This window comes from Microtus pennsylvanicus, chromosome 21, assembly GCF_037038515.1.
Source record: "Microtus pennsylvanicus isolate mMicPen1 chromosome 21, mMicPen1.hap1, whole genome shotgun sequence".
Lineage (NCBI taxonomy): Eukaryota > Metazoa > Chordata > Mammalia > Rodentia > Cricetidae > Microtus > Microtus pennsylvanicus.
The window spans coordinates 13,942,181-13,962,759 of NC_134599.1; the positions used below are offsets into that span (position 1 = coordinate 13,942,181).

General features: G+C 40.4%; 1 protein-coding gene across 2 annotated transcripts in view; it reads left to right on the top strand.

Annotated features, from left to right (window-relative positions):
• Positions 1-508: 508 nt before the first annotated feature.
• Positions 509-20,579, top strand: part of Itprid1 (ITPR interacting domain containing 1) — a 120,182-nt gene continuing 100,111 nt past the window's right edge. Inside the window, exons 1-2 of one of the 2 annotated variants that reach the window (XM_075955481.1) lie at positions 509-819; positions 19,776-19,955. In XM_075955481.1, the coding sequence (XP_075811596.1) occupies positions 19,793-19,955 (163 nt within the window). In that variant the 5' untranslated portion in view covers positions 509-819; positions 19,776-19,792. Of the gene's footprint in view, positions 824-19,775; positions 19,956-20,579 lie in introns of both variants that reach the window. The other variant, XM_075955480.1, reaches the window with a different exon arrangement.

Sequence of the window (20,579 nt, forward strand, 5' to 3'; positions counted from 1 at the left end):
TGTTCTCACAGTCTAAGCAAACACATTATCATTTTGGATTCACTTCTTCATCCCTTCCTTTAGACAGTTAACAAACTTACCCAAGTGCATCCCAAACACTGACGTCCTACGGAGAGTAGGAGCCCTTGGGATGTCCTCTTAGTCTGGTCACCCTTTCTGGAACTGGAGCAGTGTATGCTTATGCTTAGTTCCCTTGGAACTTTCCAATTGCTCTTTCTGTGTATTGAAGCCTTCAGACCTGAATACCAAGCCCCACTGTCCTTGTTTCCAGGGATGGTTTGCAATGCAAATCACTGGATTGGTAACAGGCAGTACCATAACCATGGTAACCAAATGAAGACAAGTTGCTTGCCCTCCTCAGGAAAGTGCTCTCCAGCACTGCATTCAGACCAGGTGCCACAGCCAGCGTGTCAAAGTTCACTGAAGGAACAGGCAGTTTCATAGAAATAGTAAGACAACAGAGCCATTGTATCATTGCCCACACTCTTCCTCACAGCCCTGGATTTGTGACTAATAACTCTTGTCATTTGTATTTTCTGCTACTATTTTTTTCTTGTAGAGAGAAAAGGAGATGGAATGAATCACTGTGGGTTTTCATTTTGAACTTGACCATGACTTTTGGCAAGCAGATCATTCTGGGCTCTCATAAAGATCATCTTTTAAATAGGAGCAGATAGCAACCGGGGTCACTTTGGTCACCAGGATTTTTCCATCTTAGTGTTGGTGAAGACAGGAAAACAGAAAGTACCAAGACCTCCATCCACATTCTCAGAGAAACCACAGCAAGCTCCAAGCCTGCTTCTCTGCTGATCTGCTGCAGTAAGTCTTACAAACTGTGTTTTCCCAGTCTGTGGGGAGATGGTAGAGCTCCGCTCTTGTTTCCTCTCTGTTGGAATGAGAGGGCCGCTTGAGCTTGTTCTGAGATTCCTTACCTACCTGCAGCTATGGGACTGGGTGACTCCCAAGAATAAAGCCATTGGCAGCAGGTAAAACGATCTAGTTGTCAGGGAGTTAGGCCTGCACGCCTTTATGCCCACTGCTTGGTGGCCACTGTTAACATGGAAAGGTCTAATGCTCTAGGTTCGAATGTATTAAGTCCTATCCCTTAGTCACTCAATACTGTTTCTAGCAATGTGTTCAAGGAGTGTTGCCGAAATGATGCTGTCTTCTTTTGGTAGCTCTTCTTTGCTTATTGGATTTTTTTTCACTGAATCTTCATTTTTAACCAATCTATGAATTTGTTAAAAATGAAGAATGAGTTTAACGTACTAAAGCCAGGTGGAATGTGTGTGGGTGTCTGCATAGGCTTGGGCATGTGCACAGCATGCTATGGAAGTGAAAATCTTGACAGAGTAGAGAATGTTCCTTCAGTCCAGGTTTACCAGGTAAAATAAAAGAGTCTTAGGTATATTTGACTCTTAGATTCACAACTTTTATTTGATTGTTTGATTTGTTGAAATCTGTCCAAAATAATTCACTAAGGCTGTAAATTGTGTGGTTTGGGGTTCTGATTGTTTGTTTTCCACCTGATCTTCAAACGTAACTGACTACTCTGTGTTTAGTGTTGAACCAGGCACCTTGATTAAAAGAAAAGAACTGAAGAAGGCGGTGGGGGATGAGTGAACATAGACATCTCATTATAAATTTTTTATTGAAAAATCACCCATTTATAATTGCCTTAGTACCACACACAGGAAACAATTTCATACTGGTATTCAAATATTATGATGGGAAGCAAACATCAAAGCGATCGGAACAGTTCAGAGTTGAACGATTCTTGCCTCACTATGTTGACATGAACACTTTCTTTTTGGCAGTTTTTAAACAATCCTAATGTTAAGCTCATGCATCTGTTAGAGTACTCTGCTCTCTGCATTCACCTCTTGGGTGCCCCATATAGCCAGTCACCCCTCAGAACAGTCTCCGCAAGGACTCTAAAAGAGCCAAAGAGAGTTGGGCACAGATAGATTTTGCATATCCAAGAAAACTTAGGAAACACTGTCCAAAATACCAGAACAAGGTTTAAGTACATTGAAAATTCTTCTGAATTCACTAGTCAGAAGGTTGTCCAGATATATTGTGAAAGTAGCTCAAACAAGTTAATATGCATTTAGAAAAAAGAAAATAATAGACAGAAAATTAGCATCTTGTTTGCCAATACAGAATACTTCCTGTATATCTCCCATGGACAGCCTAGCATCTCTGTGACTTGACCATGGGAGACATTAGGAAGTGTGTCTGGAGGTTACAGGAAGTTTTGCTAACTGTTGAAGCTGTAGTGAGGGAGAAAAGGAACCAGAGATAATAAGAAACGTGGAGAGATGGAGAGAAGAGAGAGGGAGAGAAGGGAGGAAAAAGGGAAGATGGGAAAAAGGGGGATAGAGAAATGGGGAAAGTGGGGAGAAGGAGGGAGGAAAGGCAGGAGCGAGAGGGAGAGAGAGAAACAGAGAGAGAGACAAATGGAGAGAGAAGACACACACACACACACACACACACACACACACAGAGAGAGAGAGAGAGAGAGAGAGAGAGAGAGAGAGAGAGAGAGAGAGAGAGAGAGAGAGAGACACTATGGGCAGTGTTTTGTGGATATTATCCATTAGGCTTTATTGCAGACATTATGAATTGGCTTCTTTAAGGAAAACATACGTGAAAAGAGAGTGTGACATTTCCTTCAGCCAAGCTTGGGCTTCAAATGTTTATGTGGCTTGTCATATTTTCATCTCCAGTCTGAAACATCTTTTATTCTATTGCAGAGATATTTCTCCTGCCTCTGTATTTGGCTATTATTCTGCCTCTTATCAAACATGTGCCTTGGAAAGTTTGAGACAGTTTCTCTTATTTGTCCCGTCCTATCAAGAGTCTTCCAACAGATTCTGCATGACTGAGCATAGGGAAACTGTGTGGTTCTCCTGAGCTTTCCCCAGCCATAGACTGTCTTAGTTAGTGCTATTGTTGCTATGATACAACACCATGACCAAAGCAATGTGGGGAGGAAAAAGTTTATTTGACTTAGACTTCTACATCACACTCTTCATCACTGAAAGAAGTTAGAACAGGAACTCAAAAAGGGCAGCAAACTTGTGGCAGAGGCCATGGATGGGAGTTGCTTACTGGCTTGCTCTTCATGGGTTGCTCAACCTTATAGAACCCAGTACCACCAACCCAGGGGATTCTATGCCCACAATGGACTGCACCCTCCCATATCAATCATTAATGAAGAACTTGTCCTACAGGCTTGTCTACAGCCCTATCTCATGAAGACATTTTCTTAATTGACATTTCCTCTTCTCAGATGACTTTAGCATGTGTCAAGGCAACATAAAACTATCCAACACAGCCTCCTACTTAGGGCAGTATGGGGAGTGTTTCCTTGAGGCTTTTATTCGTAGCCGAGACTACAGCAGATCCAAACTTCTGGGCTACTAGGAGAGCTGATCTTTTAACTTGCATAGGAAACATCCACTAAGCAGAGAGAGGAGCTCTTCTTCATCACTCTGTGCACATTTATTTTGTTTGCCTCTACTCTGGTTGATTATCTTTGTATTTTATGCAACTTCTTTGCTGTAGCATCTTGCTATTCACAAACATTTATATTTTGATATAGCCAAATTTAACCATCTTTTGCTCTAAATGGGTTTTCATTTTTATCTTGATTAAGCAGGGCTCTTCTACTCTAAGTTGTAAAAATACTTTCCTGTGTTTCTCATAGGCTTGTTCATCTGTCTGTTTGTTGCCTCTTACCTTATAATTGCACCTGGAATTTATTTTGGTCAACTGTGTGGAGTAGGAATTTAAATAGCTATTTGCTCCTGAATGAATAGCTTCTTGTTCCAAGAGAGTTTACTAAATCGTTTGTTTTTAACATTAACCTGATATTTCTTATTTATAATTTTCAATTAATCCTGAACTGGTGTTTGATTGCTTACTGATAACTTGCCATCAGGGGAGGAATTAAAAATGTTCATTCTCTTGATCGAGAGTGCTACTCTGGGAAGAAGGAAGCAAAGGCCTGGCTGACTGGCTTTCCTGACAATTGACTCAAGAACACGGCCACCTCTCCTTTCCCTTTCCCTTCTTCTCCTCCCAGAAACTGCTGAGATCACCTTCATCTCTGTCCTATTGAAATTAGACTTTTTTTTCACTCAAACTCAAGTAAAATTGTCCTTGAGTTTCCTTCTGAGTCCATTTTAGCTTTTTCTTTTTATAGGTGTGTATGTGTGTGTTTGAATATGATGTCGTTGCTCATGTCTTTGTAGATGCACATGTGTGTATGGGCGTGCACATGTACTTATGGGTGTGCACATGTATTTATGGGTATGCTCATGTACTTATGGGCGTGCACATGTGTGTGGATGCCAGAGGACAACCTCAGCTGCTACTCCTCAGCTTCTTCCTATCTTCTTTTGGACATAGGATCTTTTAGGAAATCAGAATTCATCAAGAAGATGAGGCTGGTAGGCAAGTCAGTCACAGAGATCTGCCTGTTTTGACCTCTCCAAGACTGGGAGTACAAGTGTCTGTACTACTTCACCTAGTTTTTTTTAATATTAAAATATGGGTTTCTGGGATCAAACTCATGTCATTGTCCTTGCCAGGGAAGCAAGTGAATTATCACCCCAAAACCTGAGTCTACTTTTAATTTTTTCATCTACAAGACTAAGAGCATCAAAGAGGGACCTTGTTTTGCAGTGAAATATGATGCTCTGATTACAAATATGTGTTGAACTATATTTTCCCCCAAAAGCTATATGTTCATTAAATATATTATTTGTATTTATCTGTTTTTCTACTTAATCTATCAGTTCTCAGAAAGTTGCATTAGAAGTTTTTTTTAAATATGATTTGCAGTCCTAATTTCTACTTTAATGACCTCTTCTGTTTTATGTTTTCAGAAGCTATATACTAGGCACAAGTGTTCATAATTTATCTTTCTGTAATATGAATACAGTCACGGGCTACAAATGACACATTGACCTAATGGAGAGAATTATGCCAGTGACCCACAAAATGACATGGTGCTGATGTCATGGCTGTGGTAGTTTGCATGTGTACACTCTACATTGTTCATACCTTGGCGAAAACCACCTAGTGAAGTCTTCTAAGATGCTCTCTGTTGCTATGTAACACATAATTATGTCTTATAAGGTGATGTATGTATCTGGCAAGCTAATATCTTTTACCTGGAGCTCAATTTTGTTTTAAATTAATATTGACATAGCTGTATTTACAAAGCATTTCTCTGGGGGTACACTTTCTTCATTTTAGCTTTCCACTATTGTTGCTTTTTTCCATAAGTCTTTCTCCTTTAAGTACCACCAGAACATCTCATCAGAGTTTGTCTATTGTTTCCTATGAAACTGAAACACAGTTGTAGTATTTTCACAGAGATGTAGATGACCCCAGTTTGAGTTTCCTGTCTCTGTAACTGCCTTTCCTGACTCCACTGAACATTAACTGTTGTTTCTTAGTGTTGACCTTTCTTCATTTTAGTTTTAATCTTCAAATGGCTGAAATAAGCAAATGTAATCTTCATTTTTCCAGCAGTTAACCTTCAACTTTTTAACTTTTTTTTATTTATTCTTTGTGTCTTTCTCATTGTGTCTCCACGTCATGCCTCCTGATCTCACCCATCCACCCCAATTTAAAAAAAAATTAAGACAAGAAAGGGGGAAAGGAAGGGAGAATCTCATCATGGAAGCTGCAGTGTGATACAATGAGTCACACTGTAAACCCTTTCATCCATAGATTTTTTTTTACATGTAGATGTTCATCCCAAGGAACCCTTGGTCTGGTTTGAGGCAACTAGTTTTTGCTACATCATCAATGCTGGGCCCTTACTTCTAGGATTCCTCCTGGACATCCATTGCTGCTTTGTGTCATGGAGATCTTGCAGCCCTGGGCCCTCAGGACCGACCTCTACTCCTTACTCCCCACCCCTGTGCTCCGGAAGATTAGAGATGGGTGGAAGTTGGAATGGACCAACACATAACCCTGATTCTGGGTAGACACAGGATTGGTCAGCCTGACAGCTCTTTCCTGTCTTCACCACCAGGGTGCGCTCTCCAGCATTGCCTGTCTAATTCACCCCTCGCAGCAATGAGCAAGGGGTGGGGCCACTTCTCGTTCTTCCCTGTCCTCAGAGTAAGATCTCCCTCACCTGTACCTTTAGGGCCAACTCTACTGTGTTGCCCAGGCTAGGTGTAGGGTCCACTCTCCCACGTGCCGCAGCTGATGAGGGCCAGGAACGGTTCTCCCGCTCTTATGACCTCAGGACCAGCTCTCTCACCTGCCTCAGGCTTTTTTGGGTGACATGGGGGGTGGTAATCTCTCCCCCCACCCATGCCGATAGATGAGTAACGGGGACAGGTCTCTCATGCTCACTACTTCGGGGCTGGCTCACCTACACCTTCGTCAACAGGCGAGGTGCAGGGCCTGCTATTCCGGGTGTTGCAGCTGATGGGGGAGGGAAAGCTCTCCCACTCTTATGACATCAGGGACAGCTCTCCCACCTGCCTCAGGTGTTGGTGGACATAGTGTGGGGGATCTCTCCCCAATCCATGCCCCATATGGAAGATGAGGGGTGGGGTAGGCCTCCTCACTCATGTTCTCTGGGTTGGCTCACCTGCGCCATTGCCAACAGAGTCAGCTCCGCCATGCTGCCCAGACGAGGTGCAGGGTCTGCTTTCCCTAGTGTTGTGCACATGGGTCAGCTCCTTTGCCAGCTGGAGGCAGTACCGGCTATGCTCCTCTCGTACCCTCAGGACTGCCTCACCTCTGCCCCTCACTGCAGCGTCAACTCTACTGAGCTGCACATGCAAGACAGAGGGCCTGTTCTCCTGACGGCTGCAGCTGGTGAGCGACCGAATCAGTTTTCCTACCTGCTACAGGTGTTGAGGAGTGAGGGGAGGCAGCCATGTTTCCCTCATCCACGTTTCCACAGGAGAGAAGGGCTTGCCCTGCTCTCCCATCCTCAGGCCCTCAGGGCCTGCTTGCCCCTGTCCCTGCAAACTGGATCAGCTCTCCCGTGCTGCCCAGGTAAGGTATAGGACCCCCTCTCCTGAGTGCTTCAGCTGGGGAGGAGTAGCGCTGACTTTGGACAGCCCTATCCTCTCTGCCTTCATCAGGGTCAAGGAGGAAGTCTTGACACTTGGCAGCAGCTCAGAGCCAGGGCATCTCCACCAGCTATTCCTCACTGCCTGTGCCTCTTCAAATCTGCCTCTCTCAGGGGAGCAGAGAACATTGTAGAGCTTAATAAAATCAATTTAAAGAAATCTGCTTCTTTCCCACACACCTGACTCATTATGCCTCTGACTAACCTACTTCTAAACATACTGTGTCCATTCTTATCTATATCAGTCACTATTCTCAAATTCCAAGATTCATGATAAAACATTGAATACTACCAGTGATCCTCACATTAAGAATTTGTTTGATAATATAAACATTTTTGCCATACATTTGAAAAGTTACATAAAACAAAAGTGAAGTCTTAGAAAAACCCATCTTTTGAAAACTGATAAACTTAAAGGAAATCTGAACTGTACTCGAACCATGACTGGAATCTAGACAAGCATGGTGGTTCATCACTGTAAACCCAGCATTTGAACACAGAGGCATGAGGATTGAGAATTTGAAGCCAGATTGGGATATGTATTGGATCTTGTCTCAACAATAAATAAGTTAATAGAAAAAAACCTGCTATTTTAAGCCTCTACAGGTAATTGTGTCCTCACTGGTAAATGCAAACTTTTAAGAAATAATTCAATACTTCTAATCCCAAACAATTTTCTAGGCTAACACATCTTACTACTGAAATTTAGCAAGGATTTTATAAGAAAAAAATACTGACCAATCACCCACATTAATAGGAAAATTAAAAAACCAAGCAAAATACTAGCAAAATAAATTAAACAGGTATATAAATTGACACTACATCATGACCTAGTTGATTTTTTGAGGGTCAAAAAATTCATAAAACATTTTAAAAAACCAGCAAATGCATTTTATTGCACTGACAACATACAATAGAGATATGTTATGGTGGAAAAATAATTTGACACAAATCAACATTATCTTACAACATTTTACAGACTTATCAAACTAACAACAAAATGCTTAAGCCAGGGTTGAATAATGTCTTTGAGGTTTAACAGCCAAAGTATCTTATTAAAGATAAAATGTAAAAGCTTCCCTCATTTACCGTGTATAAGGGATCATGCGAAGCTATTCTACCTGCTTTTGTTTATAAACCAACTCTTCCTCCATTCTTTGCCAAGATACCTGCTTGTTCTATATCCCACATGCCCCAGAATCACATTTCATGCCACCCGCTGGGGACTCTTATACCAGCCAAAACCTTGTCAAATAGCTGTATCTTCTTGACAACTTTACACAGACCGAGTTACCCATTGACAAATATGTTCTTAGAACATTTTGGCTTCTCTTTCTGAGCTGTCTATGAACCCTTACTTAATTTTCTATCTAACCATTTATGCTGTTTATAGTTGACAACAGTCAGAAAAATCTTACTTGAATTTTTTGTTAGAGATGAATGATTAAACCATGGGTCATCAAGAATATTGGGAATGGGGACATATTGGATACAGAAGGCTTCCGATGAACACTTATGAAAACTCTGGGCAATGCACAGGATTTCAATCAGAACAAGTGTAACTAGAACTCATTATTACCGCTGTTTTCTGTTGTAATAGGAGCAGGCCGCTTCCCGCCACCTGGCTACCTTTACCAGAAATAATTATACGGAAACTGTATTCTTTTAAACACTACTTGGCCCATTAGTTCCAGCCTCTTATTGGCTAGCTCTTACATACTGATCTAACCCATTTCTAATATCCCTGTAACACCACGAGGTGTCTTACCAGGGAAGATCTTAACTTGCGTCACTGTCAGGTGGGAGAATTATAGCGACTCACTGACTCGGCTTCTTTCTCCCAGCATTCTCTTCTGTCTATTCCGCCTATCTAAATTCTACCCTATCAGAGGGCCAAGCAGTTTCTTTATTAATTAACCAATGAAAGCAACAAATAGATACAAGACCCACCTCCATCAGTTTTCCTTTGCTTTTAATGAGTTTCAGTAGCTGAGGTGGTAAAGATCTATCTAGTCATAAACCAGGATAAACAACAAGCCTACAATTAAGATTGCTTCTATAAAATGAGTGATGGTGACCTTTAGGACAGAATTTACAAGTTGGAAAGCACCTTAAGGTTATCCAAATCTTTCTGTCTTCTTGGAGGCATCAACAACACACTAGCAACCTATTTCTGAATGAGTGAAATTTCTCTAGGGCATGCTTTGTTTGCTGAATATAATCATTAAAGGAAAAGATGGTGATGCTTTTACAGTCTCTTATAATCATTTACCAGGAATAAGATCTCATTCCATCTCTTATTTCCTTGATATTCAGTGGTTATGGTCAAGATGAGGAAAAACGATGTTGGTATATTGATGGCGGAGGGATGAAGGAGGTTGCCTCTTCAAATGATGCAGGTAGAAAAGGAACTTAGACAAAAGTGCGTTCTTAGTTTTTAATCTCTTCTAATTACCATCTATTTCTTTGAGGTTTTGTTGTTGTTACTGTTTTGGTTTTGGTGGTTTACCTGTGTGTCCCTTTTCATTTATATCACCATAATAATCTACTACGGGATTGAAATACAATACAATTCTCCTTGCGAAACAATATATTATTTTAAACTTGAGATGTATTCAATTCATGATTTTAGAGTGAATTACTTGACTAGATACTGTATATAGATTATTTTAATTTATATGTATCATATTTAATGTACATACTCTATTTTTCAAGCCAATTTAGCCTCCCAACTAAATATAAAAGGTAGAGTTCACATCCTCTATTTATAGCTCTCCTCGTTGTTAACATCCCTCAAAAGGGAAGCATATTTTTGCAATTAAGAAGCCATATTGAGGAAACATCATCACCCAAGGTCCACAGTTTGTGTTATTACTCATGCCCTGTGTTTGACATGAGTATATGCATAACACCATTTATAAAACATTTTTTATTACACAGAGTCATTTCACTACACTAAAATATTCTCTGTGCTTTGCCTGTTCACTGTTCCTCTGCCCTAATGCTTAAAGTTTGTCTCTATTTTTCTGAATTCATAGTTTTCCTACTCCTAAATTTCTTCCTCATACATTTAGTTTCGGGCAGTATGTGACTTTGCAGACTGGTTTCTCCATTCACCTCCTGTTGTGGAGCATTAAAGAGATGTTATATTTGTTTAGGCTGTGGAATATTTATTTAATGATGTAAAGATGTGCTGTATTCTTTTATGTTGCATTTGTTTAACTCTGTGAAGCTGTGTTACTTTGTCTTTCTAAAACACCTGATTGGTCTAATAAAGAGCTGAATGATTAATAGCAAGGCAGGAGAAAGGATGGGCGGGGCTGGCAGAGAGAATAAATAGGAGGAGAAATTTGGGGAGGAAGAAGAATCAGCAAACAAAAAGAGGACAGGGGCCAGCCACCCAGCTACACAGCCAGACACAGAATAAAAGTAAAGAAAAGATATACCAAAATAGAGTAAGGTAAAATCCCAGAGGCAAAAGATAGACAGGATAATTTAAGTTAGGAAAATCTGGCTAGAAATAAACCAAACTAAGGCCAGGCATTCATAAGTAATAATAAGCCTCCGTGTGTATTAATTTGAAAGCTGGGTGGCATGCACCCAAAGAGCCAAAACAAAAACAAAAAATATAAAAAACAACCACAACCTCCCAAGGAACACTCTGTTTTTACCCCACGTTTTGTCAGTTATGAAAGGGTGCCGTACACACCCATGTGGAAGCTTTGTATGAATATAAGTTTCCAACTCTGTGTGGTAAACAACAGCGGTGTGATTGCTGGGTCACACGTAATAAACTGTGAAGCTGTCTTTCAAAGTGGTTACAGTAGTTCTTACTTCCGCCTGCAGTGAAGGAGAATTCGTGATGGGCTACATCCTTGCCCATTCTCGGTCCTATGAGTGTTCTGAAGTGCTAGGAGCACTCTATTCGGTGTGCCAATGGATATCTGGTCTGTATTTCCTTGACAACATATGGCATGAGCCATCTTTTTATATGTACATTTATCATCTGTGTACCTTCCCTGGTATCCTGAAGTCTTAAGGTCTTTTGGTCACTTTTTTATTCTACTTGTTTAGATATGATGGTTCAATGGTGTTGCCCATTATGATAGTCTTTTATCAGATAATGTTTTTGCACATATTTTCTCCTGGTATATCTTGTTTTCTTTCTCTTGGCAACGTCTTTTACAAACAAAATACATAGTTTTAACAATACCTATCTTATAACTTCTTTTTATCATAAACTGCTTTTAGTGCCATTTAAACATTTTTCTATATTATTTTTTGATTGTTTTTATTTTGCATGTGCCATTTAGGCTTCTGGTTCATGTTGACTTCATTCTTTTTCTGCATGGTGAAAGCTGTGTCCAGATTCATTGTTTTACACATGGACTTTTAATCATTCTGGTGCCCTTTCCTCCTTCCAGCTCAGTAGGAACTGCTTCTAAACTCTTGTTTTGTCCTATCACCAATTTCACTTCTCGTACAGCATTGGAAAAGGATGCAGGAAGAGGCATATTTGCTTGTTCCTGATCTTGGTGAGGCATCTAGAAATTTCTCACCAAGTATGATGTTAATTGCGTACTTTTTGTAGAGATTATATGTTAGGTTGGGGATTCCTACTTGACCACCCTATTTTAAAGACAGCAGGAAAGATATATGTGAGGGATGTGTGATAGAGGCAAACTGAAGGGTCACTTAAGTACCATAACCACCAGCTAAGATGCTTCCTGATTTGTTAACACCAAAGAATATATGTTTATCACAAAGCCACTTTTTAACATCCCATATATTCTACTGTTGATAAGTATTTCAGAGTCGGTGTTTGGGAAGTATTGCTATTTGTCTCTTATTATTCAAGGGCCAGAATCAAAATGTCTCCTTTCTAAGAATCCTGATGTATTTATAAATGAATGGATTAATTTTATAGCATTTGGAAAATGATCGTGTGTTTCTGTTAGTATGTACATCCTTCTACATCTCTCACTATAGTTAATTGGCATAATTTCTTATAATCAACTCTAAGCTTCTTAATTCCTTGTACGTAGTAGACACTCTAATATTTAATCAAATTAAATTGGTAAATGTCATTATTGAATTCATTTACTTATAATGGCTTACTTTTACAATGTACTTTATGAATAATTTCTGGCGTGTGATACATTGTCTGACATAATAGGTATTACAAAGATGAATGGGTCACCATTTTCACTTACTAATAATGCAGATTCCAAGGTCAGATGCACTCACTGTTTCCTTCATTAAGCAACTACAATCACATGTATCCTGGACTAAGCACCATGGATACAGAAGGGGTTTCATGGGTTTTACATTTAGTTAGTTCATTTATGTGATGGGAGAGACATTCATGAGGTGAACTCTTCCACTTGAGTCTGGTGAGCTCTGTCATAGGGTTTTTCACAAGTTGTTGTGAAAACACTGGAGGAGAAAAATGCTCACAAGCAAGTTCTAGTTTAACACAATGAGACAGTGTCTGGGGAAGAGAAGGGCTCTGCTTGCAGCAAATTCTGTACTAACATGATTAGGGAGGAGAGCATGTTAATAAAACTTAGTTCTCCTCTTTCAGAGGAACTTAGATTACAGAGATGGCAAACTAGAAAATGAGCCATGTGAGCATCACACATGTTACCTCATCCTTTCTTTCCCTCTTGGCAGAAGAAAGCAAAGCCAATGTAAAGAAGTCAGAGCAACCAAGGGAAAGGAAAGGAAAAGGCAGTCATTGAGGAAGAAAAAAAAGCTTGAAAGTTGGGACGTGGTTAGAACAGTGATAACGTGGATGAATTAGTAGGTCTGATGTCACCAGGCCTGAAGTTGTTGCAGGTCTCTAGGAGGCAGTGTTTGTGGTCTTTCAACTAATAATCTCATGCTCATTTTCACTGGCAAACGATGACTCCAAGTTCAGGGAGCCTGGCATTAGGTTTCAGCTGGGGAATAAATGTCTTGTCTTTAAATCCAGCTCACTCCTAAATGGCAAGAGTGAGCAACCTTCACATATTTCATGGTGGGTGGAAGCCACCCACAGAATAAGTCATCACAGACTGCCTGTTCCTCTCAGCAGAGTGTTGATGGAACACACTCTTCCCCAGAATCTGCCTCTACTTTCCTGAATCATTTGGAAGTCTTTACCAGTGTTTGTGGGACTTCGATACTTGGATAAGAAGTGAGAGCAGAAGGGGATTCCTGGCTTGACTTTGTTGCTCGAGATTTTGAATCTTGCAAACTTATGAGTACTAGGAACAATGGCTTATTCTTCTTGTTCATGTAATTTTGTTGAAAATAATTTTAAAATATTTTCATTGTGAGCACCATTAGCCTCATATTAAATAGTCTGTGTGGAAAATGAAAATAGAATAATTAAATTACAGAATTATCTCATCTCATTCAATTCCTCCCTATTATGTGAAAAGAAGCTACATTCCAAGAAACTTGAAACTACATGTCTAGTGTCCTACAGCCAATTGATAGCTATTTGTTGATTAATTTAAACTAGAAACTACATGCTTTTCATTTCCCTGGTAATGGATTAAAATCTTTCCTTTGCTCATTAGCTGTTGAGAGACTAATAGGAGAAGTGAGAAGAAATTATTCAGATAGTTTTAAACCATATTTTAGATAGTACTTCTATGATAGGAATACTGCTTGTATGTGTCTACATATAAATAATATATAATCACATTAATTTTCTAATTCATATCTACAATGCATTACTTCATGATGCTTTGAACCATTCCTAGCAAATGTATAGTAGTGACATCTTTTCTAGCCTTCCTTATTTTAATCAGCTCTGTTTTGATTTGTTCAGTTGTTTCTGGTATTCATTTACACAGCCGCTCATTTAGCAAATACATATTGAGTATCTTACCTATGCCAATATGATAAGATAACAAAGATATCTGCCATGGATAAACTCACAGAATGATTAAGTTGGGTAAATTGAAGGATAAACACAGACTTACCAAACAAAACCATACTTTAATAGTAATTTACAATGAGTTAAGGGTAACTGTGAAACAAACATAGATACATTTATATAGGAAGAGGTTGCAGGCAGAAGAGAGAAGTGAACACTGAATACTGAGGCATAGAAACTCAAATTTTAGAATCTAGGAAGATGGAATCAAACTTGAGAAAGATTGCTTTACACTAAATAGGAAGAAATTCTGGAAATGTCATTATTATGAATGCTTAAAATAATGGTTGAGATGCAGAATGTTAAAAGAGGATAAGATGAAACCAAGGAAACAATGATGAATTCACTGTGGCATATCCTAAGTTTTCTATAAATATCCATGTGGAAATGTCAAGTAAATGGGAACACTCTGATATGAAGTTTAGAGAATGGACAAGATTTGGAAATTTGAGTGTGGGAATCATCATCGTTGTTCTATAAAACCAAGGTGAAGTTGGAAGGGTAGGTGGAGGATTATTTTAAGGTGGATCATATGATAGTATGTTTCAAACTGGATAGAATGACCCAACAAGAAGGATAAAGATGGTGTCCTAGGAAATACTGAATAGAAGCAACAGAAGATTTTTTGACTTGTGTAGAAGGAGCTGCGGGAAGGCCTGCTTTTCGTCCTCTCCAGCTCCCTGTAGATGGAGCGGCAGGTTGCTTCCCACCACCCAGGAGGGCTCCTGGCCACCGGCCAGCTTTACCCGAAACAACAACATGGAAACTGTATTCTTTTAAACACTGCCTGGCCCATTAGCTCTAGCCTCTTACTGGCTAATTCTCACATCTTGATTAACCCATTTCTAATAATCTGTGTAGCACCATGAGGTGGTGGCTTACCGGGAAAGATTCAGCATGTCTGACCTGGTGGCTGGCTCCATGGCAGTCTGACCCAGAGAGGACAGGCATGGTGATTGCCCTCACTTCCCTTCTTCCCAGCATTCTGTTCTGTCTACTCCACCTACCTATTTTCTGACTTATCAGGCCAAGCAGTTTCTTTATTAATTAACCAATGAAAGCAAAAGATAGACAGATGACCTTTGCACATCAGACTTGGGATGTGGGAGGCCATTTTCTGATTAATAAACTATGACCATGGGAATTAAGTAGAAAGAAAGATTACTGAAAGTGAAAGCGTAATGGACAAGGCTTAAAGGGACAAACAAAATGGAGTGTCGTCTACATTGATAATGAAATCTTGCAGAAAGATGACAAGAAAGCACGTCTATTATTGGTAGTGAGTGAGGGTGAATACAGTGGGTATCTATGACTCCAGAGTCAGATGACATGTGCAGAAAAAGCCAGAGCAGCAAAGCAAGCACAAAATAAATTTATACCACCCCCAAGTATGTAGATCAGATTGTTTGGTAGGAAGAGCAGAAGGTCCTGGCTTGAGAGGCTGACAAAGGAAAGAGCATCTAGGTTGCAGCTGGATAAGGGACATCGAAGGCTATTTAGTACTGAGGTTGGCATACAGGGAACATGAGTCCTTGAGATTAGGGGAGTCCAGAAAGTAGAGAAGATGTTGCTCCCTTGAATGTCACTTGGGGGCACATGGGATGATGCACATTCTCTCCTTCTCTTAATGTTTCAGCTTCTCAAGAGTTACAGTCTTAGTTTTGGTAGTGAAGTGAGTAATCTTGAGAGTTTTATTAATAATCTTTTTGAGAGCATGAGCCTAGACGTTTCTTTTAAAGACTTCTGTGGGCATTGCCAGAGCTGGAAAGAGACATTGGGTAGTCTTCAAGCAACCTTTTCCTAAGAGCTACTGCTCTTAGGGGAGTCAGTGTAGGAGAGAGGAGGGGAAAGAAGAGAAGTGTGGATAACATGAAGATCTTATGAAGGGATGAAGAACTGTTCTGATAATGAGTATGAGAAAAAACTCAAGGAGGTGGTTAAAGAGAACCCCATGGACTCAAATTATGTCAGGGTTATTCTTCCTTTATGAAGATAGATCATTACCCACAGGACCTATTAAGAAGGGGTGACCAAAGCTAGAAACTGCAGCCTGTTCTCATGAGATCAAGTACACATTTGAAGAAATTTCAAGACCCTGCTAAAAACCTCTAGCATGCCCCAGGGACTCCACATCTCCACAGTTGTAGAAACTCTGTAATCTCACAATTCCAGATATTTCTATTATCCAGACTGAGTGGTTTCAAGCCAACAAAAGTCCTCCACAAACTAAGAATGCCAAATTTGTTTTCTACCTGAAGAATTCTTATACTGATTGGTAAAATGATTAGTCTTAAATGTTACCTTAATAAACACAGAACACCTGGGAACAGAGCCTTGCTTGAGTAATTGTCTTTATCATATTTGTCTGTGAGCATGTCCTGAGGATGATTATCTTTATTTTATAATATAGAGGACAGCATTCTGGGTAGCACTTCCCCTAGGCAGCAGGTCCTGAACTATATAGGATAGGGAAAAGCTGGGTATAAGCAAGCAGTATCTACTCATTTGTTTCTCCCTGATCCTAACTAGGTTAACATCCCCTCAATGATGGTCTAGATCCTAGAACTGTAAGAGAAAACAAACCCTTTCTTCCCCTATGTTGCATTTTTTTTTGGTCAGGATATTTTATTACAGCAGTGGAAATTGTCTTAGCTGGGGTTTTTAATGCTATGATTAAATGACATAACCAAATGCAGTTTGGGAATGAAAGGGTTTAGCAGAAACTCAAACAAAACAAGAACTCAGAGGCAGGAACTCACGCAGGGGCCGTGGAGGAGGGTTGCTTAATGACTTGCTCCTCATGGCTTTCTCAGCCTGCTTTCTTCGAGAACCCAGGTCCAACAGCCAGAGGATGGCACCGCCCACATGGGCTGGGCCCTCCCCATTAGTCATTGATTTTTAAAAAATGCCAGGTAGGCTTTTCCTTAGGCAAATTTGGTGGGGGACTTTTTCTCAGTTGAGGCTTCCACTTCCCAAATGACTCAAGCTTGTGTCAAGTTGACATAACATTAGCCAGCACAACACCAAAACTAGAACAACTGGTAATTTGTTTCCTTCACAGGAAAATGATGAAAAAAAAAAGATAAAAAAGATAAGGAAGAGTTGGCAAACATGTGGTCGTTTTGAATAGATTTAATAGGTTTCCCATTAATCTTCCCTATAAAGTACTTATTTTACAACTATTCCAGATGTGAGGGAATGTGGTATAAGAAAAGTCTGAGAATTCTTTCCAAGTTCAGAAGGCCACAGAGCTGAGATGAAAGTCAGGGCCCTCTTGCCTATCCTAAGAACTACAGACCGTGGTTGGGTGAGACAGGTGGTTCAGTGGGTAAAGGCAACTTACTACCAAGCTTAACGACCTGGGTTCCATTCTCAGAACTCAGAGAATGGAAGGAGAGGACCTCTGAACTCTTTATTTTTTTCCCATGGCTTGTGCATATACACAAAATAAATAAATAAATTCAAAATAAAAGCTAATCAAACAAGACAGGCAGCAAGAATGTTGTCCAACTACCTGGTGTTTTCATTCTCAAGATCATTTGCCCTGACCCATATGTTTCTCCAGAGTCGATTGCATAACACAGCCCTCTTGGCAAAGCCTGTGGTGTCTGTCACTGCATGAGGTTTCATGTTTCCTGACATTGCTATGGGCTGATGTGAAAGGGAACAGTCGGTTGAAGTTGCTCAATCTAAAGAAATCTCAAGTAGAATCACGGTGTGAAACAAATTGTTTTCTCATTTTGAATGTCTTCAACATTCTGAAAATGTGGTAATGTTCCGGTACATTCATGTTTTCTTTTTTCAACTTATTAGCTTTTGCTTGTACAAAGTGAAGATTTGGTACATATATTTTTGCACCTTTAAAAAATTAAACACGATGTAAACAACCACCCACAATTGAGGGTCTCTTTATAGACACAGGGTTCAATGACATGGCCATTAAAATATAAGAGTGTAGGGAACGAAATGACTGGATGTTTCAGGTTCTAGGGACAAGGTAATCCAGGTTTAAGCTTCCCCCTACAGCCAACTGAAACTGGCCAGCACTGGGGTTCAAATGTTCCTGGAAACAAAGTGATTCTCTAGGGAAGGCAGAAGAGCTCATGTATCACAGCATCTGCCCTGGCTGCCATGGGAAAGTTCAAGGCTATCATTCAGTTGGTTGATGTCCTTATCTAAAGAGGTGCTCTGAGGGTCCAGTGAACAGATGTCAAAGATGGCGATTCAAACAGCTCTTGGTTACTAACTAGTAGGAGGGCTAGCTTTTATAGGCTCAGTGAAGCTAGGGACTGATGTAGAATTTGCTGTTATAGAGTGGAAGTTTGGGACATAAGACTAAAATGCAACAATTCTTCCAGGGCTTCCCCACAAAAAGTGGCTTGATTGACATGGGACATTCCAGCTCAGAACACAGACAACTGCCTGGTAGTTCCTGCCCCTCCATGCAGACTCTCCACTATACATAAAGACACCCCTCCAGCTGAGACCAGGCAAAAGATCGTGTTATTTCTAGGGTCCTTCTTCTTCTGTGACACATCCGCTGTTAAAGCATTCTGATTCTCCAATGAGCGTCCCACCTCAGAATATCCTTGGGCAGAATTTTGGAATTTTACTTCTTGTGAAGTCTTGTATTGTCACAGATGATGCTCTGATCTTCACTTATGCCCATAGGATGCAGGATGCTGCAAAAGACACTTCCTTCAGTGAAGGAGTCAAGACCTGTGTGTAGCCAAATAACTATGATTTTAATGCCAACCATGGTGGGGGTACTTTCTCTAGTGTTCTCAGCTCTCCTATACCAGTTAACCGCATAGGGTTTGAGATACAATCAGATCTATATCACCTGTGCCTTGCATTATTGTCATTTCTTTTTAATTTGCTACACAGGAGACCCAAAAGCTAACATTCCTGAATAAAGCATTTCCCTCTTGTGGCCTTATTTTTAACTATTTGACATTTCTTGGTCTTTAGATTTTAAATGTAAAATTAATAATTATCACAAGTATCCATCATTTTTACAGTAAATTTATAAACCTTAAACTGGTAAATGTCCTTCAACAGAATGGCACAATTTTAATACATAAAGCATATGAGAACAATGTTACTGACAATTATATCTGGAGTACTTGTCTAGAATTAACAGAGAATAATCAGATTTTGCAGTAATAATCAGACATCCATTGAAAATGGCAGTGTATGTGCCATGTGATTAGTGATCATGCACCAATACCGGACTGCTCGGAACATTGCTGAAGCCTGGCTCTTCAGTCATTTCTCTGAATTTGAAGCCTGACCTAATGTTTATTGAAACATACGTTATGACAATGACTCAGGCAGAAAGGGTGGGTTTGAACCTGAATTTTGCTATCTTAGATTTACATGGTTTTTTAACACCTATTATGTGCTCATAGCTCAAAGACTAGCCTGACGTAAGTAAAGTTGGTGTCAAAGTTCAATTACTCTGTTCTCTATCCACATCTTCAGAACACAATGTTGAACCCATCATTGTGGATGTAGCCTTGTGACAAGCAATGCCAGGTTAATTCCCAGCCTGGCTGCCCATAGTGGAGAAACTCTTCTGCCCAAATCAGGAGGAATTCTGCTTGGGTAGGTGAGCCTTCCTCATGAGACTTGGACAAATCCACTGCTTCTCATAATCCACCCTCTGCCTAGTCCAAACCTCAGCTCTGCACTCATTGTCACTGATTTGCCTGTCTGTGTGCTTTCGGTCAGGTTGCAGAATCTCCCTCATGATGATGGAGAAGCTACAAGGTTCTGACACCCACAGAGCCAGCCTGGAAAAGAGCAAGAGAGAGATCTTAAGGCATACCAAGAGAGCATGGGCACCTATGGATGGGCATCCACTTCCTGGCTCTGAGGAGGAAAGCACAATGGTAGCCATGCATGTGCAGGGTAAGAGGGGCTCTCTGGGCATCTAGAAAATGTCCAGTCATGGGTTGATGAGTGATAGGAGGTTTTTGGTTGGGGGCAAGTGACTTCGAAGGACTTGAACTTGGCATTAAAGAAACAAGTGTTCCTGATACAATACCAAGAAGTTCTATGAAATAGAAACATCTGACTGCCTCCCCCCCCCCACATGGACCTCAGCACAATTAGACCAAATAAGGGATAATCAATACTGCTTCCTTTCTATTCGAACACCTTTATGCTAAACCCCAGGATTCTGAAGATGCATCCATTCTGGAAGCATAAATCTTCTTCCTACTGTTGCTGTTTCTGCTCTGCTCCTCCCTCTCTTCTTCTTCTTCCTCCTCTTCCTCCTCCTCCTCCTCCTCCTCCTCCTCCTCCTCCTCCTCCTCCTCCTCCTCCTCCTCCTCCTCCTCCTCCTCCTCTTCTTCTTCTTCTTCTTCTTCTTCTTCTTCTTCTTCTTCTTCTTCTTCTTCTTCTTTGCACCACATGCATGTAAGGGAGACAGAGAGATAAAGATAAAGAGGTGGTCTCTCACTGAACCTGGAGCAGTACAATTCAGCTGGACAGGCTGCCAGAGCGCTCAAGGAATCTGCATCCTACTAGGGC